The following is a 21,904-nucleotide window of genomic DNA, read 5'->3' on the forward strand; positions in this document are numbered from 1 at the left end:
GAGGCCAATCGCCTCAGTTTAATCTTTTTAATGAAGCAACGAAAAGGTAGAAGAGCTGCATTTTAAGGTACAGAGAATGTTCATATTTTGCTATTGACATTACTAAAAGGCTAGAGGAGAAAGGGGCATTGAAAAGTCATGAATGTCCATTTTAAGGATGATAAAACTGAGGTAAAGGGAAGCAAAAGAACTTGCTTGTTGATGTCTGGACTGTGACTTTACAGTTTGGGCAGAAACTGGCTCTATTCCTATTCATCGTTAGACACTGTGCTGTGCTATCTTCTTATCACTGCTGCTGAGTTGAGAGTATATCGTAGCAATTAGTGTTAGTAATGATAAAAATGACACTGGCAGTTCTGCCCAGTGAAATTGAAAGTATATTTATATTCCTTCTTGCTCTTGGTTAGATTAAATTTTAGTTTTGATTTTGTCTTTCTTGTGCAGCCATTTAATAGCAGTGATTTGCAGTGTCTGATTTAATATCACCTAATTGTCTTATTAAGTCTAATGACTTTTCTATAGAGATCAGTAATTTAAAAAGCCTTAAAATTGGAATAATAGACAAAATATTTTATTGTATCTTTTGTTCTGTGTTTCTCATTTACTGCATTATATTGACTAGCATTTCACTGCATTGAATAATACGCTTCAATGATTTCTGAAACTGGCATTATTTTAATTGTTTTCTTTTCCTTTTTCAAGGATATTTCTTTAATGGGAAAAATGTATTGGCACAAAACACCCCAAGTGCAAGCAGAGCAAGGACTACAGACAAGTATTAAGGAGCCTCAAACGGTAAAGTCTTTTATAAAAATACTCCTTGCTATATTGAAGTATATAGTCTGCCGCTTGTTGCTTGAATATTTATCTAGAGAGTTAAAAAAAAAACTCTTCTGACTTACTTTAGAGACATATTTAACTGTAAGCGCATCTAATCTAATACCACATCAAGAGTCTGGGCTACTTTGGCTCATGGCTGCTGCCTGTCACAGACCTTTTGAACTAAAGGCCCAAACTCTTCTCAGAAGGAAAAGATTTTAACAATTCTTTTGGTCTAAAGGCATTTAGATCTAGAAGTTAGTTGGAGAATTAATTAAAAGCTATTAGCTTCTAAAAAAGCATCCCCTTATGCTTTATTTAGCTAGAAGAATAGTGAGAAGCACGGACAAGGAGAGTATTTTGTAGAGAAATATGGACACTTGGTGGCAGAAGTTTGTTTCAGAAACAGAGTTTCCTTTTCATCCATCATTGGCAAAATACTTACAGGATTCAAAACAATCTGGAACATATTCCCTGGGAATGGGGAGTGTCTCCCTGTGTATAGAAATCCGTATTTACATAAAACAAATGATGGTGTGACGATCAGTCCTTTAGAAAGGATTTGTAAAATGATATCATTAAATAACAGGCTCCTTTAGTTCCTAAAAATATGATTCCACATACATAAAAATTCAGTTCACAATTCATTTTTAGGATAATATATCATGTTTAGAATATGTACTGAATTTTTTTCCACAAAAATTATGGATCCAAAATGTTAGAGTTATTACAAATGGTTGACTACTAGAGTTTGAGATGCTCTGGGTTGAGAGCATGTATTTTTCCCCTTTGTATTTGCATTGTCTGTCTCCAGACCCAGCATGTGTGGCATGTGGATATGTGGATAACTCAATTTTGAAGCCTTACCACGTATGCTATAGGCTTAAAAACTGACATCTAGAGTAGCTGCTTCTAGGTGACACTATTTACAGGTAGATATCAAACCCTCTGACCCATAAGCTTCTAATCGGTATAGTAAACTGAAAATATAAGATCATTTAAGTTCAGAAAAATAGTTATCTTCATTAATAGAATAAACTTGACTTAATACCATTCATTGAATATTCATGTAAAATATAAGAGGAGACTATTCCATTTTTAAGGAAACTATGACAAAGGTCGGTTATCAGAGACCTACCTTATACATCATCTGGATTGTTTAAAATAAAGATTTAAACAAAACTATCAATTGCTTTGTAATTCTGTGAGAACCATACTCTCAGCTTTGACATTTACACACAATCACTGGACCGCTCCTGGCCACCGGCTTTTTAAGAGGAAGCTTACCACTTCTTTAGAGGTAGAGTACCTTTAAGTTGATACCTGACCATGGTGAAAAAGCTCCTCTGCCTTATCTTTCATTCCAGACACATTTTGGGGGTGCCTGCTCTGCACAGGAGAGCAGAACTCTGTCCGTCCATCCTATCTATCCTTTGGACTTGTAGAAGCCTCCTGGGCTGAGATTTGTCTGGGCAGCACGCTCCTATCCAGAGAGGTCCTGCTCTTTCTAAGTGGCGCCAGGCACCCTACCTTCAAAACGTGGCAGCTTCAGTTGTGAACATCTCAGTGCCACAGGCCAGAGGGCTCTTAATTCTTTGATGCAATATATTTGCTTTTAAGAAAGAGCATCCTTAATGCAGTATCTTTCCTTTTTTAAGTACCTAACATTTTAAGTATAATTGTTTTTGAATCATCATAGAGAATGATTTCCTCACATACTTATCAAAAAGAAAATCAAGGAATTTATTCGTTCGTTCTTTTCCTATGACGTGGCAGGCATTGCTTTAGACATGGTTGATATAAAGATAGAAAAGACAGTTCCTGCTCTTGAGGAGCTCATTGTATGGTGTAGATCAGTATATAATGAGATAAAGTACAACACTGTTTAATAAATATTCTAAATAGGGACTAATTACATAGTAGAGAAAAATATATATGATTTTCTTTCATTTATTCGTTCACTGATTCACAAATAATTGAAGAGAGTCTATAATGCTCTTAAGTGCTTGAGGTATAAAACATAGGTGAGACACAACTTCTTTATTAACGAATTCTCAAACTTTAAGGTTTTGAAGTACTCAAAATTTTTGGTCTCAGAATGCCTTTAAACTCTTAAAAAATATTTTAAGGACCCAAAGGAGTTTTTGTTTATATGGATTCTATCAACCAATATTTACCATACTAGAAATTGAAACTGAGAAAAATAGAAAATATGTATTTATTCATTTAAAATGATAGCAAGCGAATTACACATTAACATAAAACATACTTTTTAGGAAAAATAATGTCAAAAGAAAACAGTTCAGTGAGAAGGGTAGGACTGTTTCACGTTTTTTGCAAATCTCTTTAATACCCGGTTTAACAGAGAGCTGGATTCTCATGTCTGCTTTTACATTCAGTTTGTTGTATATGTTCTTTTGGTTGAAGTATATTAAGTCTAGTCTGATGCAGATTAGAAAAAAGTCATATTTTAATAACCTTTTGACATAGGTATCAATGATTTTCTTTGTTAATACACTAAAACTCCACAAGTGGTAGTTTCTTTAAGATTAATTGAAATAGAGAATCTGAAACCAGATAAATAAACTTATTGTATATCATTGTATTAAAATTAATTGATCTATTTTGCTCTTTGAATGGATCTTTAACTCCTGCGTTATTTAGTATCTCATGTGTTAATTACTTGAAAAGTATTGTCTCACTGTTTTATCCCACCCCCCAGTGCTTTTCCATTATAAATGCAAATGTCAACAGAGTGAAAAAGGAAAATAAACTTAATATTATTTTGAAAATAGTTCTAATGCTGCAGATCCCCTGAAAGGGTCTCAGTGATCTCAGGAGTCTGTGGACCACACTTTGAGAACCACTAGTCTATTGGGTAGAGGAGAAAGAGGGTAAGAGAGTAAGTACAATTTGGAATCAGGTTGTTAAGGTTCAAATACTGTTCTGCTATTTAGTCTCAGTATGACCTGGGTAGGTTACTAAGCCTTAGTTTCTTCATCCATAAAATGGGGTTACAAACAATTCCTACTTCACGGAGTTGTGGAGAAGATTAAAATTGAATGAGATAATGCTCGTATATGTTGACGATTATGATTATGATGATTACTTAGACACTGTAATATGATATATTGTGTGATATATGCTAAAATAGAGCAGGGCACAGAGTCGTGGTAAGATCAGTAATGGCACTGTGGACAAGGTGAAGCTGGGCAGAATACTGAGAGGGTCAGTTGCAGCTGGAGGATTACCAATCCTCTCTCTAGCTTTTCTTCCTCCATTTTCAATTTTGGAAGGTGGTACCTTCATCTGTTCAGTCTCCCAGCCAGACCCTAGGAGAGTGTGTTGAGGAAGCCAGGAGCATAGAGAGTCAAAAGAAGGGGGTGACTAACAGTTCCAAAAGCTCTGGAACATAAAATCAATGGGTTTGTCATAGGTAGACAGCATAGGGCCCATGGCACACGTTACTCTTGTGTATCTCTTCTGCCATTTTTATGGAAGGGCTTTACTAACACCTTTTTTTTTTTTTTTAACAATGAGGAAGATGAGGCTATAATATTTGGTACTATATGCCATCTTTATTCTTTATTTTACTTATTAGCAAATGAGTGTACAAAAGAGCAAAGCGATACAATTGTGTTTTCAGGTTATTCTATAAAATTCAGATTCTATATAAGTAAGACTGGTTTCATTATCTGTTAATTTGAAGCAGTGCTTATAATCCCAAATAATCTTAGTTTAAAATTGGGTAATACCCACAATATGTTTATAAAGATACTTTCCTTAGGGCTTGGTGAGATACAGGTTAAGTCAGTGAGATATTTTTAAGGAACACAAAACAGGTGTAGAAATGATATTTTGTGAGAATTTCTCATTAGGGCTTGGCATAGAGCTGGGGTGTCTGGATGGTCTTCTTGGGGCCTCTGGGTCAGCTCTTCTCTGAGGGACTGAAGTCAAACTTCTGAAAGAGCATTTGGCTGGCAGAAATTCCATGTCTTAGGACCAGAGAACCTCAAGTTGAACAGAGGTTGGATATTTCTGTGGGCTTTGATTCTGTGTAAGTGTGAGGTGGAGTCAGGGTAAGATTGGAGTCTTGTTATTTCCTTAAAGTTGTTGCATAAAAAGTGTGGAGTAGCTATATTTTCTGAGACAAGGGCTAAGGAAAAATAATTTGCCAAATTTCACATTTTTCTTAAGTCAATTTGAGTTTCTTTTTCTAAATCTTCAGAGGAAACTTACTATCTCTGCTTAATTTTAATCATGCATTTTTATAATCATTTTGTTGTCAGAGGGAAAATATTGCATGCCTTAAAACTTTGGAAGGACCAATAAAAAGAGCATATTTGTACATTTACATTTTCCAACAGACTGCACTTGAGGACCTTCCTGAAGCTGTATCAAGTGTTCTCCAGATTGAACAAGAGGATATATCAGAATGGGGAATCTCAGATGCAGAAAGCATATTATTTAAGCCTCAGGAAACTTTGGAAGTTCAGCCTGCAGATGAATCAAGTAAATCTTTGGAAGGAGAACAGCCCATAGGTGATTCAAAAGCAACCAAGAGAATATCTTTAAAGGTAAAACGTTACTTAAGCTGTAAAGTTATGAGAGTTGAGGGTGTGTAGGTGTAAAGATGTGGCCCAGGCAAGGGCCAAGGCACAGGGGAGGGTTCACCCTGAAAAAGGGGCCTTAGATGTGAACGTGGCTCATTTGGGAAAAGGGGACTTCTGTTTTTTGAGGGCTTTTAGTCTCAAACCTAATTGCAACTCCGAGGAGAGAAGAAAGACTATTAAGGAGTGAAGGAACCTCAAGGCTTTCAGAAATTGACTAGGAATCTTCCTGTCACCATCCTGAGGGAGTCAGGAACTGTAGCCCAGGGGCCAGGACTGGGTGAGCTTTGTAGCTTTCCTAACTCTGCCCCATTTAGGTTTATCCTACTCCCTGAGTCTTTTCCTACTGTGAGCATTTTATTTTATTTTATTTATAATTTTGTTCCATTTTATTTACACATAATTTTCATAATTTTATCATATTTGTCTATTGCCTTACCATTATTTACTTAGTACTTTTCTTTGAGTCACTTTTTGACTTAAAAAATGAGTTTATTTAAAAATAGGCATATGATTAGGATTTTTTTAAAAAGCCACATTTTCCTGAACCACAGCTTATTATCTTGATTGTCACCAGTGGTCCTTTCTGGCTGATGTAGATGGATACTCCTTCTTGGAGAAACAGCCTTTCTAGCCTGTCCCTCTCCTTCTGGGTCCCCCTTTCCCCACCAGTGACCATAATCCTACTACTATGCTTTGCCCAAGTCAACTGGCTATTACCAGTTCTTCAACTTTGGCCCCAAACTCCCAACTCTGAAACCTTAGATTTATCTGTGACCTTATTGTTTTCTAGCCTTTCACAAAGCAGTCAGTCTCCAAGGCCTAGATTCCTCCTAAACATTATTGCTTATAATTTTTTTCCTCCTCTTTTCTGGTTGCCCCCATCTTAGTCTGCGTTCTGGTGACCTTATGTCTGGATTAGTACAGCTGCCTCCTGGTTTTTATTCACTTCTCAAGCCCTACTTCCTTAGGTTCATCCTGTATGACACTAGCATACTGGTCTTCCTGAAATAATAGGTGGTAAGGAAGGTGCACAATAGCTGACCAGAGAAAAGCCACCACTGCTGTCGGGGGGAGGGGCTGGTGCTCTGACTGTGACTGACTCCATCAGAGCTCATGCTGTCTTTCTAAAACACACCCTTGGGGTGTGAAGGGAAGCCTGCCGAGGCTTAGTGCCCCTGCTCATCACTTACTAGTCCAGGTGAATCCTGTGTGTTAGGCTGACACCTTCTAGGTGTGGAGAACTTAGGAGGCATCTTTAAAAACTATGGCCTTGCTGTGAAAAAGTGTCAGGCTGGTGAGTACAGGTAGCGTTTTTATCTAGTCCCCCAGATGAACATTGGGACTTTGGAAATAAAATGTGGGCATGATGGGCAGGGTTAGCTACTAAATGTGTCAAAGAATTAAGTAAATTTTCTGGACAGTGACAAAGTCCTGTAATGGTCATTCTTTTGGTTTACTGTGGGTGCTATTAAGTATTATCAAGAAATATGCATTTTGATAGATGTATACACCAATGAAACCACCACCACGATCAAGATAGCTAACATTTCCATCACTCCCCAAGAGGTGCAAATACATAGATATACATCTATCAAAATTCATCAAATTGTACATCTGAAATCTGTGTAGTTTACTGTGCAGGAATCATACTATAATAAAGGTGATACTAAAAAAAGAAATATGCACAATTACTTATTTTTGGTAAAAACACAATCATTTCCTAAGGTAACTAGAATTTATTGAGTGTTTACCATGTTCCAGCCACTTTTCTAAGTGTCTTACATATGTTATTTTACTTTTTCCTAATAATCTTATTATTATCCTCACTTTATAGTTGAAAAAATTGAGTCATAGAGAAGATAAATAACTTGCCTCGTACAAACCTAGGGTTACAGAGGCAGGACTTGAACTGAGGTGGTCTAATTCTGGAGCCTTCGCTCTTTCCACCTTGCAACGCTGCCCTTTCATGACAATGATTAACAGGTATCTGGATAAGTAAAAGGGCACAGACTCACAGTGGCAGAAGTGACTGTGGATGGAGTGTCCCTCACTTAACTGGGAGGATTGAGCTGGTGAGAGAGCCTTAAGGAATGGATTAAAAGGGTTCTCAACTGAAACCAGCAGTGTTTCAAAAGAAGGAGAAGAGAATGTCTGATAAGACTTTGTGGTTTATTGTTGTGAATATCGTGGGACACATCAGAAGTGCCATAGAAAGTAGCGCTTGAGGTTTTCTGACTCATCCCTCCAAATCTTCACCTTGCATCTTTTTTTTTTAAATTTGTGATAACATCTCAAGGTCAGTTATCATCTGTGAACTTCACCCTGGTTGGACATTTGAGCCCATAAAGTTAGTCTCTGGCCTCTCTGGCACAGGAATGAGGAACAGTGTACTGCAGCCAGCCAGGCCAGACTTGGGCGGGGGGTGAGGAAGCCTCTTCTGACATTGCTCACAGAAGTGGCACAGAGGGGTGACAGTGCAGGGCTCCCACTGCCCAGATATATGCCAGAAGGTCTCACTCAGCAACAAAAGTAGAGAATTTGCCCAGTCCTTACTTTATTGACCATTGCTACCCTTAGAAGCTCATTAGTATAATAAGGGTTATTAGGACTCTGGTCTAAGTCATGACCGACAAAAAGAGAAATTAGATAATAATGACTGTGAAGAAATGACCAACAGAAAAACCCGTGAGAAGCCTGTTGAGCATTTTGGGAGGGGAAAAGGTCAAAAGTCTGAAGAATGTAGCTAATCCCACGTCCTGAGATTCTAAGTAGAAGGGAGTTTCAGAGATGTGGAATACCTGAAATGCCCCCAAATTTTCACAAAACAATTTTAAGTGATCTATTGCATTCAGAGTTTTAAAAATATACCGAAGATGAAACAAGAAATACATATCCACAGATAAACATAAAAGTGGCATGTGGCTGTAACAGTTCTATCAGGAAGGCTAAGATCCAGAATGGGTTGAGGCCTGTGAGTAATGCTAAGAATAAGAAAGTATTTTTTTGGTGTTAGTTTTGGAGCAAAGAGAGAAAAAAGGAAGGATAACCCTGTCATTACGGATGAATAGTGTGATGACAACAGATGACAGAACAGCCTTAATTTATTTTTGGAAAAAGGTTGAGGTTTTAAACAAACAGAACTGTGACAAAGAGAAAGGGGAGCTGATAAAATTGTACTTTGCTTCTCTTAAGTCTGACAAGGAGAAAGATCCTTAGTGTAGAAAGAAGAGAAAAAGAATTGATAAAAGAAACTCGCAGCCCAAGACTGGTAAAAGATTTTAAGAGTTAACTTAGATATCTGATCCTGTTGGCTCGGGCAGGCAGGCTTAAGCCTCTGTGCCCCTGTTAGCGGCAGCTCTGAGGAGCAGCTGCAGTGGTGAGGTGCTAGGAGCCTGGAGACTGGCAACTACAAATCTGAGTTTTATTTTATTTTTTTTAAAGTAAAAGTTATGGTTTCTCTAATGTGTGCACTGATCCTGGACAAACTCTGGAATGATTAAATAAATCATTAAAAGAATTGTGTTTGAACCTTTATAAAAAGGAGTAATCACCTGGAGCCAGCATGGATTCCCTAAGGGCAAGCCATGGAAGACCCACCTTATTATTATTACTTTTTCCTCCAATTATCAGACTGAACGTAAGGAAAGTGTCAGACCTGGGGTTCAACACGAGAGTATCACGAGGAAGAGCCTGGCTTATCAGAAAACTCAATAAACATTAGTAATTGTTATTATCCTTTGGATTTCAGCAGTCCATTTATAAAAGCCTCCTTCTTTCTTTCTTTTCTTTTCTTCTTCTTTTTTAATTAAAGTATAGTCAGTTACAATGTGTATGAAAGCCTCCTGATTTTTGTAGAAAGTTTTGTAGAAAGACTGCAATCAGGTGAACTGCCAGGTAGATTTGTAACCAGTTATGCAAAGGATGGACAATTAGTCATGAGTCCTTAGTGGACTGTTAGAAGGCTGTGTCCAGTTCAGCGTATTTTATAATAATTTGGATGAGAATATGGAAGATTGATTGGATTTTCAGATAATGTCCAAAATGTGACTGGTAAGATTTAGTTGGTCAGACCTCAGATGAAATTTACATGGGATAAATGTATGTATGATTCTGTCCTTGGCTCCACAAAGTATATAGATATGGGATGGCATGACTTAGAGCAAATGTGAAAAGGATTTCAGGGTTTTAAGTTATAATTCAGCTTTGTTACGAGAAGACACGTGCAGTCATAGTTTGTATTGATTGAGGATTCCCATAAAAGAGAATCATCTTTCTCCTGGTGGGTCTGATCACATCACACCTCAGATACTGTGTTCAGATCTGGGTGTCCAACGCCAGGGGAGACACTAACAAATTGGAGACTGTTTGGAAGAGAGCACTTAGGATGACAAAGCAGAGTATTTCAAAACCATGTCAGTAAGGCAGAGTTGGAGGGACTCGGGGTGCTTATCTGGGGGAAAAGCAGGCCCAGGGGACTCAACTGTATTCAAATATTTGTCTGTCAGATGTAGGAGAGCCAGATTGTGCCTGTACAGTCCTGAGGTTTGAATTGAGACTAATAGATGAAAGTTGTTAGGCTCAGTAATAAACATAAATTCTAACACCTGGAAGGGTTTCAAAGAGAGACTGGTTACCTTTGCATGTATCTAAGTCCTCTGTTTCTGATTGTGTTCAAGTCAGGATGGATGGCCTGTGGTGGAGATACTATAGAGGAAATTCATACGTAAACTGGATGGTGAGATGGAATGCCCTGTACTCTGAACTTTCCTTATTCATCACCACTTCCTTACCCAGGACACTGCAATAGCCCTCTCCTTACTGCTACATGGAGCCCAAAACCTCTACCTAGTTTATAAGAACCTCCCTTTATCTGGTCTCCCTCTACTTACTGTCATATCCCTCTGCTTTCCCCTAGGAAAACCTCTCTTCTTTCTTTCTTAAATCTAGTCTCAAAAAAAAGTACAGAGCAACCCACGGAGAGAAGTATCTTTAGATGAACTATTGCCATGAATTCTGTACATTTCCTAAATAATCTAGGAAAGCACTACTCCTAATATCTATAATGATTAAAAGGCTATTATTTAGAAACAGAAATGCATTTGATTTTTCCCAAGAGGAAAACAGAAAACAGTATAACAGTAAGAAATATAAATAGGTAAGCATTGCTCAAAACAGTTATATTAAGCATGAAAGTTCATTTTGGCTTGTGCTTGCAACCACCAGACTTTTAACTGACTAAAGGTAAGTTCTGTTAAAAGCACCAATCAAGAAGAAGAGATTTACGGAGGGAAAAAAAATCTTACATTTCTTCTTTAATAGTTTTAAGGCAATATATAGAATATTATAAATAAATATGGTACTAATATTTTTTGCTATGTAAATGTATATGTAAAAATTTAGTAATGAATTTGGAGGAAAATACCAACTCCACCTTTGGGATTTGTATTTTGTTATAAAATATACATAGAAATTAGGAGTTTAAATAGAACATAGACCATGAGAGAAAGATCTGACTCTCAGTTACAACTTTCCTCAACAGCACACCTTATTTTTTTTTTTAAGGTGAAATCATCAGAATTGTTGCAAATTAAAGGAAAAGAAGTTAAGCGAAAGCGAAAAAGTAAATTAAGAATTCCACAAGAGAGGCAAAGAAACGTTTCAAAACCCCTGTATGATCAAAAACTGCCTAAAAAAAAGTAACTTTCTTAACTTTATAAATTTTACTGTCTGAAGAGAAGTTATTCAGTAGCATTGATACCTGAAAGTGTGTTTTTAAAGGAAAACTGAGTGTTTTAGAAATTCATATAGGAGATCCAAGTTAAACCTCACAGGAGGAGTTGGTGGCAGATAGCAGTTAGGATATGTATGTTGTACTCCACACTTTTTTTTTTTAGCCAGTGGACTTATTTTAATGTCATAACAATAGCTAGAGTGAAAATGGCTCATTGTGAGACAAAAGAAAATTAAATGTTAGCATGTCAGATTTGATATTGTCGGTCACTATAATTCCTAATTTGGATGAACTGTTCATTATATTGGTTAATTTTGTTGTGATAAAATAGAAGACAGCTGAACACAAAACGTCCACAGTCCAATCGATTTGGGAATTTAGGTGGCCTTATTTTCCTCTGCTATCATTTCCTGTTTCATTCCTGCCTCCCCCTACACCATGTATTTTCAGTAGGGTTTCTTATTGCATAAGGGTGCAACCACAATTTCGAATAATAGTGTGTAAATGCAATTTAGATTTATGGTTTATCTTTTGCCATTTACCTTGTTGAAACTGATTTTCTCTTCATTTCTCCTCTAGGTTTTTATGGGTTGGTTTATTCTAGACTCTTCTTCATTTAACTTTTTATGGGGGCTTAGAGAAGCTTTAATTATTAGCTTTTGTTGTTGCTTCAGCCACTGAAAGGTGTGCAGGACGTGGAAGACAAGCTTTTTATGGCCAGCCTAAACTTTGTAAATGGATATTACTCACAATTTAGTAGCTGAGAGTACACTCATGGGAAAAGAATTCCAAAGTTTATGAAAGAGTCAAATTGGCATTTAAGTGACCCTGTACATGCCGTTGCTTATCTGCATTGCTTTAAGCTCATTTAGTTAGCAAGATTATGTATTAAAACAAATAGTGACAGCAGACAACAAGTATTTTACCTTCAATAAATAGTTACTGTCAGATTATCAATGAAGCAGAAACGTCTTGATTTTTTTTTTCTGAAAAACCTTGCATTTAGTGCATTAGGCAAAGTAGTGTGGCCACACACAGAGTCAGAGTCTTTTCTTTTTTATGTCTTAGTGTTTCAAAGAATGACAAATAGTCCTGTTTAAGGAGAGTGTGCTATAAAAACACACAGCCTTTCTTGAGCATGCCAAAAATATTTGTAGATCTTTTTGATATATATAGTACTGTGTTAATTCATTAAAACTGAAAATTAGAAATCTCCATTGCAAAGAAATAAGAATGAGATGCAGAGGAATAAAAATCTGGTATTTAAAAAGTTTATATAACAAAGGAGAGTTTTAGAAAATCTTTCATTCACTGCTCCTTCTTCCCTACTCAGTTTTTTTCCCCTCACTTTTCTTTCCAGTGACTAGCCTCCGCATTAAATTGTTTTCTTGGGAATTCAGCCATCTCTTGAAAACGTAGTGTTATAAATAACTAAATAGCTAAAAAGCTAAAGCTCAATAGCCAAGGGAGAGCAGATGTCTACTATAGAGTGTCACAGGGACACAGGAATTCAGATGGGTTCTGATGCTTTTTTAAGGAAAAAAAATCTGTAGTGTAATCTCAAGAACATGCCACTAGCCAGGACCTGTCCCAGACAGAGTGAAAATGTAGGCGAGCTTGACATCAGAACTCACCTTTTTCTCTCCTCTTTTTTTCCGGTCCTTTCTTAGGAGCCCTGAGTGCCTGGGATCCTTGGCCTCCTGGAGACCCATTTTCACTGCCCGAGCTATGTCTCTGTCTCAGGCATTTCCAAATGCTTTAGATTTACCTCTCTTTTCCTCCCCCACTCAAACGTGTGCAGATTTCATGTCCTGTTTTTGTTGGGCCCTGTGCTGTTTTGGAAATGACATAAACCACTCTGATTATTATTGATAGAATAATGTACACATGGTGCCTAGCAGTGGGTTAGGTCCTGTGTAGTGCAAGTAAATAACAACAGCAATAAAACTAAGCAGCCATTTCTTAAGAGCTTCAGAGATCAGCAACTGTTGTTGTTACCAATTTTTACAAGGCAGGAGTTAAGAATTTCTATCCTCATTTTATAGAAGACCTTCAGAGAGGCCAGTGATACCGTTTGCAAGTGTCAGAACGAGGATCCTGATCCAGGCCCAGCCAACCCCAAAGTCTACACTGATACTGTGCTGCTGACCAGCATGTGGAGCAGTCAGTGGATGGACCCACCTAACCCATTAGACGAAGGGTGGGAATGAGTGGACAAGAATAGGGTACTGTGTGAAAAGAGATATTTGTAGGAAAGAAAAGAAGAGTTTGTAGAGAGGCTTGTCCTTGAGGTATTGTTTGCAGAATGCTTGGGCACAGACTAAAGGATATCCATAACTGAAAGAACTGAGAGGTCTTGCTGGCCCTGTGAATTGTCCAGTAGACTGAAAATAAAAGCTCACACCTGCCACGTGAGAGATACTGTTTTAAATGCACTCCTTTCTTTCTCAAAGCAGCTTTACCCAGGATGCACTAAAATTGTTCCCAACTTAGTTGATTTTAAAGAAATTAATTGACTTGCTTATGGCCAAGTGAGAATTTTAAACAGGATTTGAACAGAGATAGTTTGACTGCAGAGTCTACAGTCTTAACCACTATGCTAGAAGTGGGGCCCGATGTTAGGAGGCTTGAAACTTAGGGAGAGAAAGTCGAATGAAAGCCGCAAGCAACAAAGAGCCATTGTGCAGGGTAGAAGAATATTTAAAGATCTATGTGATAGGTTTTTGCAGAAGGTATGGAAGGGGGAAGAGACGGAAGGGGGAAGAGACAGAGGGTGCAGTGCTCAGTCCAGCTGGCAGACCTTCACTGATGCAGGCTGAAGTGATAAGGACGTGGACTGGAGCGTGGTGGAAGTGAGGAGGGAGAAGGAGCAACTCTGTGCAAGGGAGAAACTCAGTTGTTCATCAGATAAGCTGATGAAGGGCAGAGGAGACAGAGATGGCTCTAGTGTTTTGTACTTTGATAATGAGGCATGTAGATGAGATAGGGATACCAGAAGTAGGATTTGGGAGCTCTCAGCACGGAGGAAGTTGCTGGAACACCGAAGATGACGATTCCAATGTAGAAGAGTAGTTTGATCTTGGAAGCCATACCCAAGTTCAGAAGATGGCAAAAGAAAAACCAATGACTAAGTCAAATTATGATGAATTTGAAAGCTGGATGGAAAGCTGGGATAGTGCAGGCTTAAAAAAAGCTTATGGAGGAAGAGCAATTTCAAGAAGGGTCATCAGTATTGCCAGTTGTGGCTTAGAGGTCATAGAGACAACGAACTAAAAAGCTCATGTTCATTTCATTTGCACAATCTAGAATTCCTTTGATTTCGTTGGAAGAGAAGGTCGTCATTTGGTTAATGTAAAACTATAACTTTAGTAAGGAGGTGGAGATGGGGCACTACTCAGGGGTCATTAATAGGCATTATTGGAAACAAATCTGACATATACTTAGCAGTACTGTGTTTAGATCCTAATAGACACTCACTAATTTTGCGACCTATCCAAAATAAGCCTGCTCCAAAATAAGGATACTACTACCTCCCATATAGTGTCATTGTGAAAGTTAGAGACGATGTGTGTAGATTGCCTAGCACAAAATCTGGTACATAGTATATTCTCAAAAAGCATTTGTGGATTGGATTGGATGGCATGTGACCCTGGGGAGTAAGAAAGCAGATCTTATGCCCTCTTCTCCACTTTGGAAAGGCAGGAGGGAGGCAAGTTCTAGCCTGGTGGGAAGGAAAATGCCATGTTAACTTAGAGAGAGTCAGGTTTCCATTGATGCTAGTTAATGGATAGTGTCCTGACATTAGCATTTGAGCTGAGTAGCAAAGGAGGACTGTATGATGGCTAGTTATGTTGTCACTGACTGAATTAGAAAATTCGAGAGAGAAGAGATTTGGGTGGGGTGGGAGGATAATGAGTTTACTTTTGGACCTGTTGATTCTGAGGTATCTGTAAGACATACAGGTTGAAATCTTTAGCAGGCAGTTGGATATATGACTGAAGATCTGATCAATCACCTGAGATTGTAATATTAAATTTGCTATAAACTACTGTTATAGTTTTAAATGTGATCTCCTACACTAGGCATCCTTTTTAGGGCCTGAACTAAACTGTCAATTTTAAATGTATTTTATGTCTAAAGAGCGAGAGTACAGAATTATTAAAAGAAGCCCACTTTCTTATCTCTGCTGCAGAATTCCACAAGACTACTCCAGTCCAACCCTTCATGATCTGTGTGCCACGGTCCCTGCCCAGGAGCTCCCCATTGACTTGCAGGTGGCTTCTCGCGTGTATCATACAGCTGACAAGAAAGGCCACAATACCGTAATTAGAGTATTTGGGACCTCTTTCTTTGGTGGTCACTATACAGATGAAGAGCAAAGAGTTAGGTAAGGGTTCCACTAGTAATTTTGTTTTAAACTAAATTTAAACTGTCAACAAATGTCTGCCTGTGAGGCTTGGATTGTGAAGACTTGCTTCTGTTCTTGGGCACTAGGGAGGAGCAGTTTTTGTCCTCCCCATCCCTTCCCAGGACGTACACAGTCTTCAGTGTCAGTGTCTTCATTTCCTGCCATTATTGACATGAACCATGCCCTATTGTAAGGTAACTTTAGTTTAGTGGTTTATCGTTCCCAAAGAATGTGACATACATGATCTCATCTGTTCTTCTTAACAGCCCTGTGGAGTACAGGTATGGAAACCGAAGCTCATAAAAATCAAGCAACTTTGCCAAGCTTGTATAGCCAAGAACAGCACAGATTTGGGAGCTGAAACCAGTTTTCAGATTTCACCATCATTGGGCATACTTGATCCGGGGATCATGTACAAAAGTCATTTCCTGTGGTGTTTTTTTCCATGTTGCCTTGTCTCGCTCTGCTTTGGAACCTGAGTATTCTTTTGCAGAGAGTATATAATTTATAACATCCTCAAGTGAGAGGAGAAAAATGAAGGGGGCTAACATTTACTTAACAGAAACTATGTTCATTGCACTGTGCTGTGCTCTTCACGTCTTCCCTGTTAAAATTGTTAGCTGTAAGAGAAGCCATAATTTCCATTTTATTCATGAGGAAACTTAGACTTTATAATATCAGGTTACTTGCCCAAGTTCTTACCTTTAGATAGTGATTAGAATCCAGATTTGTTTAGCATAGATTTTCTCAAATGTTTTTTCATTATCACCCCTTAAGAAGGCTTTTTTAGACTCCCCCTCCCCAGTTTCCATCCCCATTAAATTGTAATACCCTAGATATATTGTGTATCTGTTTCTGGTACTGTATGTATATTTGTGCCTTACACATAAAAAGATAGAGCTCTTGTCACTCCCCTCACTCCCTGCCAGCCACCAATTTTCACTCCCATAGGGGCGATACCACCTGCACATGGAGAAAGCATACTCTAAACTCGCTTGCCTTTCAGGACAGCCGGTAGGAATCCTGAAAAATCATCTACAACGTATTTTAACATTAATAAAATACTAAATATTAAGTTAACTTTAAGTAGATGTGTTTTTAGTGTTATATTTTAACTTTTCTAAATATATGAGAATAGTATTTTGAAAGGTCACTTTTAACTACACTATCAACAAATTAATAACTTATCCCCACTTTTCATGCTATGTTCTGTTCCCATTTCCTCAAACTTTACTTTCAGTAAAAATTTTAACATTTTATTGCATTCTTCTAAGGTTTATAGTCATCTGGTTTCCCTGTGTTTAGTAATCACAATGCTTTTCATTTTCAGTCCCTAAAAGAAGGTCATTTTCATGTTCACTTTCTATTTACGCAGAAAGATTTTTTAAAGGATTAATGTGTTATTCATAATTTTATGAATAAAATTGTATGTGAAGAATTTCAGAAGTTTCGAAATTGCTCTAGTATCTCTGATAGGAAATAGCAGATCTGTATGACTTCTTTGGGATGTCTTTAAGCCTAAAGCTGAGAGTGGAGAAAATAAAGATGTAAACATAATCTGGTAGTCAAGAAACTATTTTGAATCATTTCCATTAGCACTGTGCCAGCCAAGCATCCTTTTGAGGACTTACAGCTTCTATTATTCATGCGAAGTGTTAAAAATACTGGTTTCTTTCCAATTCTAAATTTTTTTTCTTCAAGTAGATCTCACTTTCTTTTTCCAAGAGAGTCAATAAATGTTCTATTTGATGATGATAATTCTTGGCAATTTGTTCCTAAGTACCAAATAAGAAGTTAATTTAAGTACTGAATATTTAATTCTCTGGCATCCATCTCTTGAGGATTACCTTGCTAAACATAGCTTAACCTTTTCAAAATATATCTGTCTGCTGAGCCTACAAGTTCAGAGAAATGTATAATTTTTTCTGCGCTAATAAGCTTTCTCAAGAAAGGTAATAGTGAACACAAAATGAATACCCTTTTACTTGGTGGCTTTTTGGTTTTTCTGTGCAATGAACAGTTAACTACAAAGCATAATACTTGTAGTTATATAGTTTTAATGCTTTCTTAATTTTGCATATAGTAATTGTTATTTGTGGGAAATACCAAGGATATTTCAATTGAATAGCATGGGTACATACGTTTATTTAAATTAGCAATGTACTGTTCAAACTTATGTTTATTTTGCTAAATAGTAATTTTGGTAAGAACTAAAAAATATTCCATATTGATCATATTTTTACTTTTAAAATTTCTGTATTGTAAGGAGTTTATAGATATCTAAGAATTAGAATTCTTAACATGAAATTTTAGATTTTGGGTTTTAAAATTAGGGAAATTATTAAAACTGTTTAAATACAGATCCATGTTAGCAGTTTGGTGAATAGCCTTCTGAACATCTCTTGTGTATGCATACATGTGTTTAAACCATATATGGCATTCTATAGACTGATATTTTTCCCTCAAAATTATATGTGAACGTTTAAATTATTTTCATAATATTCACTAACTTAACAAAGCTGCAGTGTAAGAAAGTTCCTAGGTGTGCCATTACTTACTTAACTTTTTGCTTTAAAATTTTTGATGTATATTGCCAGACTTCTCTCTAGAAAAATTATACCAACTTGTATGCCTACCAACAATTTATGACATTGTTCATTTCCTTTCAACCTTTTAAACTTATGTTTTTATTCATTTCTAGTGAGGTGGAGCATATTTTTAGGTGTCTCTTGGTTATTTTCCTCCTTTTGAGAATTACCAATTCATATTCTGTTGAGTTACATTCATCTTTTTCTTACTGATTTGTAGGTGTTCTTTTTTATCTGTCATATATAATGTAGACTTTTTTTTTTACTTTATTGTTTGCTTTTCAGTTTCGTTTATGGTGTTTTATGCTAATACAGAAGTAGTAAAAACTACCAATAGTTTCCTTTATGTATTCTAGTTTTGGTGTTATTCTTAGAAAGGGCTTTCCTATATTTAAATTTAAATATATTCTTTCATTTTTTTTGAGTAATTTTATGGCTTTCTCTTAAAAAATTGAGTCTTTCACATATCTTTGGTTACTTTGATAAGAAGAAGAAGCATTATCATTTCTTTCCCAAATGACTGGGCAGTTGCACAACTTTGTTTATTCAATAAATCCTCTTTTTCTCATGAATTTGAAATGCCAGCTTTTCATACCTTAAATTCCAGTGTGTTATTGTGTCTGTTTATGGACTTACATTCTGTGTCACTGATTTTTCTGTGTAAAATTGCTTGTGCATTTTGTTGATCCACTGTCCATAAAGAGAGAGTTGGTGGCAAAAATGCTGTCCTAACAAGCACTGGCTGACTGGCTCCAGTCAGGCACCCCCTGCAGCCAGCTTCCTGGTGGTGAGCACTGCTTGGATTGTAGATCCCAGATTTAGCCTTCAACTTAGCTTCAGACGACAAGGGAAATTCCTAGTCACATTTTAGAAAAATGTGGACTGACTGTTCTGTACATTAACACAGAAGTGACTACAACAGCAACAATTAGAAAAACAAAGGTTAAATGTGAGAATTCAGTGTTTAATTTAATTTATTATTTTGCTACAAAATAATAATAATAATACAGTATTTTAGCAGATATGTACAAATATGCAAGGAAATGCAAAAAAGAAAACAATTACTGAAAATCTTGCCATTGAGAATTAATACTGTTCTTAAATACATGATTCCGGACTTTTCTGTATGCAGGTAAATCATATGGAACAAAACTTAGATAATGCTATGTAAATAATGTTTTGTAACCTGATTTTTAAAACTTACTATATTGTAATTATCTCTCTCTGTCAGGAGATACAGATCTGAATAATCACTTAAATTGACCAGCAAATACTTTTTGTGTACCTACTGTGTGGCAGACATAGAGTTAGGCACTAGGAAAGCATCTACAAACAGGAGAAACCTAATCCCTGCCCTCAGAATTTGAAGACTAGCAGAGAAGGAAGGTGACGAATTCATTATTGTGAGCGAGACAATTAGTATGCAGACGTGCAGTGTGTATGGAAACATATATCTGAGGAAGTTTGAGGAAATGATACTTAAATTGAAGTCTGAGGGATGAATAGAAGATAGCTGGGAAGAGAGGAAAGAGTTTTTTTAGTTCCTACTACTCAGAAGTGTAGCAGCATCACCATCACCTGGGAGCTCGTTAGAGATACAGACGATCTGTACGCACATTAAAGTTTGTCTCTCTCTGCTGTGGACCCTTGGAGCCCATCTGAGAACTGAAAAGGTGTCCAGGATTAGAGACTAGAAGGAGCAGAGATGCAGCTGATGCTGGAGAGGACACAAGGGTCAGGTCATCTCAGGTTTATTGATGTCCTCTATGTGTATGTAAGAGTGTGTGGTTGAGGACTTGGGGGAGAGATTTTTATTCACAGTGTATTGGGAAGCCATTGATAGGATTTTTTGAGGAAGAATGACATGATCAGATTTGCTTTAAGACACCACTGTCCTCATCATGACTTCTCAGCATTTAGCACAGTGGGTCACTTGCTTGTCCTTAAATCACTTTTATCCCTTGGCCTTCGGGGCTGCATACTTTCTTGGTTCTATTCTTGTCTCCTTTGCTTTGTCTTCTAGTCTCCCTTGCTGATGTCTCCTCATCTCTTGACTTCTAAACAGTGGAGCACCCAAAGCTTATCCTGGGACCCATTTTCTCCTCTACCTGTACTTTCGGGGTAATCTTATCCAGGATCATAGCTTTATAGATGACCTGTATGCTGATAACTGTCGTTTACTAAGATAAATGAATAAAGACCTTCATTGTCATTATAATAACTAAAAACTGGAAACAAGTGTCCCTCAGTGGAAGCTTTTTTTATAGCGCACCCAGTGATGGGATATATTTACTGCAATTGCAATAAAGAATAAGGTAAGAGCTGTGTGCATTGAAAGGAGTTAGAACTAAGTATATAATAGATATGTGATTGAATACAAAGAAATGTTTTGCATGGAAGAAAATTCAGGAAACTGTTAACTGTGATCCCTCTGCTTTCCTTATAGATTGTACACCAAATCACTAAAAAGTGAAACTCTTATTTGTCTTATTTTTTCTCTGTTTATGTTGTATATATTTGCCCTTTCTTTTATTTTTATTTTTCTTAGTTGTGTCCCCTGTAGATTACATAGTATTGAATATTTTTTAACCAATCAGAAATTACTCTTCTTATAGTAGGTTGGATCACCCCATGTTTATTATTATATCACATGTACTTGGTATTATTCTTGTCATCTAATTTTGTAGTCTCTCTCCCTTTTTTGCTTCTTTGCTATTTCCTATAATCTATTGTATTTGTCAACATTTGTCTATGTGTTTTTTTGGTATCATTATCTGATACCTAATGTTGTGAGACAGAAATCTGAAGCCCTCCTGTTTTTATTTTATTTGCATGTGATGTTTCACCTTCACTCATAGATGCTTACAGGATTTAAATTTTGCTTTAAATTAAGTAATTTCACTAGCATATGTTTGGGAGTGGATTGTTTTCTGATTACATTTTCCTGGTGCATGGAAAGCCTTTTTGATAGCAAATACAGCTCTTCAGTTTAGGGCTTTTTCTGTTTTATTTTGAGTAGTGTTTCCATCTGTTTATTAGGTATATTTCTTCAGGAATATTAATTAGCCTTATGTTGAATCTTCACTATCTATCATCTATATTTATCACCCCTTTGCCTTCATTCATCTCTCAAACCTCTGTTGTGTATCAATGATTTCATTTTCTGAAGTGTAAATATAAAAAAAATTGTTCTAATTACCATTTGAATATCACTAAGGCATTTTTCTAATTTTTAAAATTTTATCAGACTCCTAAGAAAAATCCATGTCTTTTGTCTTCCACCTGTTTCCTGAAAGCATCAAAAAAATTTCCTTGACAGCACAAAGCAGACCTTTTCAAAAATATTTTTTGATTTCTATAATAAATCTTTTTGGACAGAATGTTTTTCATATAATTTTTTGATCTTTTCTTTTCTTTTCTTTTCTTTTCTTTTCTTTCTTTCTTTCTTGTTAAAGTGAGGGTTTATTATGAGATGGATAGTACACTCTCAAGGGGAGAGTCCTCTGTTTCTTTCTTATACTTTGCAGACTCTCTTCATTGAACCCTCATCTTTGAATGAAGATGTGCTCATCTTTGAATGAAGATAGGTCATTTCTGTCTGCCCAAAGTCAATATCAGTTAGGTTTACCTGACAATTCTTGACTATTCTTGGAGGCTTTGGAATACTACTTTTAGATCTTAAGTAGGAGAATCAGAGATGCAGGTTTATATTACTGTTCAAGCATTCAGAACCATGAAATGTATA

At 36.7% G+C, this 21,904-nt stretch overlaps 1 protein-coding gene across 1 annotated transcript in view; it reads left to right on the forward strand.

Annotated features, from left to right (window-relative positions):
- The window catches only part of TTC6 (tetratricopeptide repeat domain 6), a 155,964-nt gene that overhangs the window by 50,121 nt on the left and 83,939 nt on the right, over positions 1 to 21,904 (forward strand). Inside the window, exons 3-6 of the mRNA XM_032481922.1 lie at positions 703 to 795; positions 5,187 to 5,396; positions 10,995 to 11,128; positions 15,356 to 15,550. Coding sequence (XP_032337813.1) covers positions 703 to 795; positions 5,187 to 5,396; positions 10,995 to 11,128; positions 15,356 to 15,550 — 632 coding nt within the window. The remainder of the gene's footprint in view (positions 1 to 702; positions 796 to 5,186; positions 5,397 to 10,994; positions 11,129 to 15,355; positions 15,551 to 21,904) is intronic.

This window comes from Camelus ferus, chromosome 6 (genome assembly GCF_009834535.1).
Source record: "Camelus ferus isolate YT-003-E chromosome 6, BCGSAC_Cfer_1.0, whole genome shotgun sequence".
Taxonomy (NCBI): domain Eukaryota; kingdom Metazoa; phylum Chordata; class Mammalia; order Artiodactyla; family Camelidae; genus Camelus; species Camelus ferus.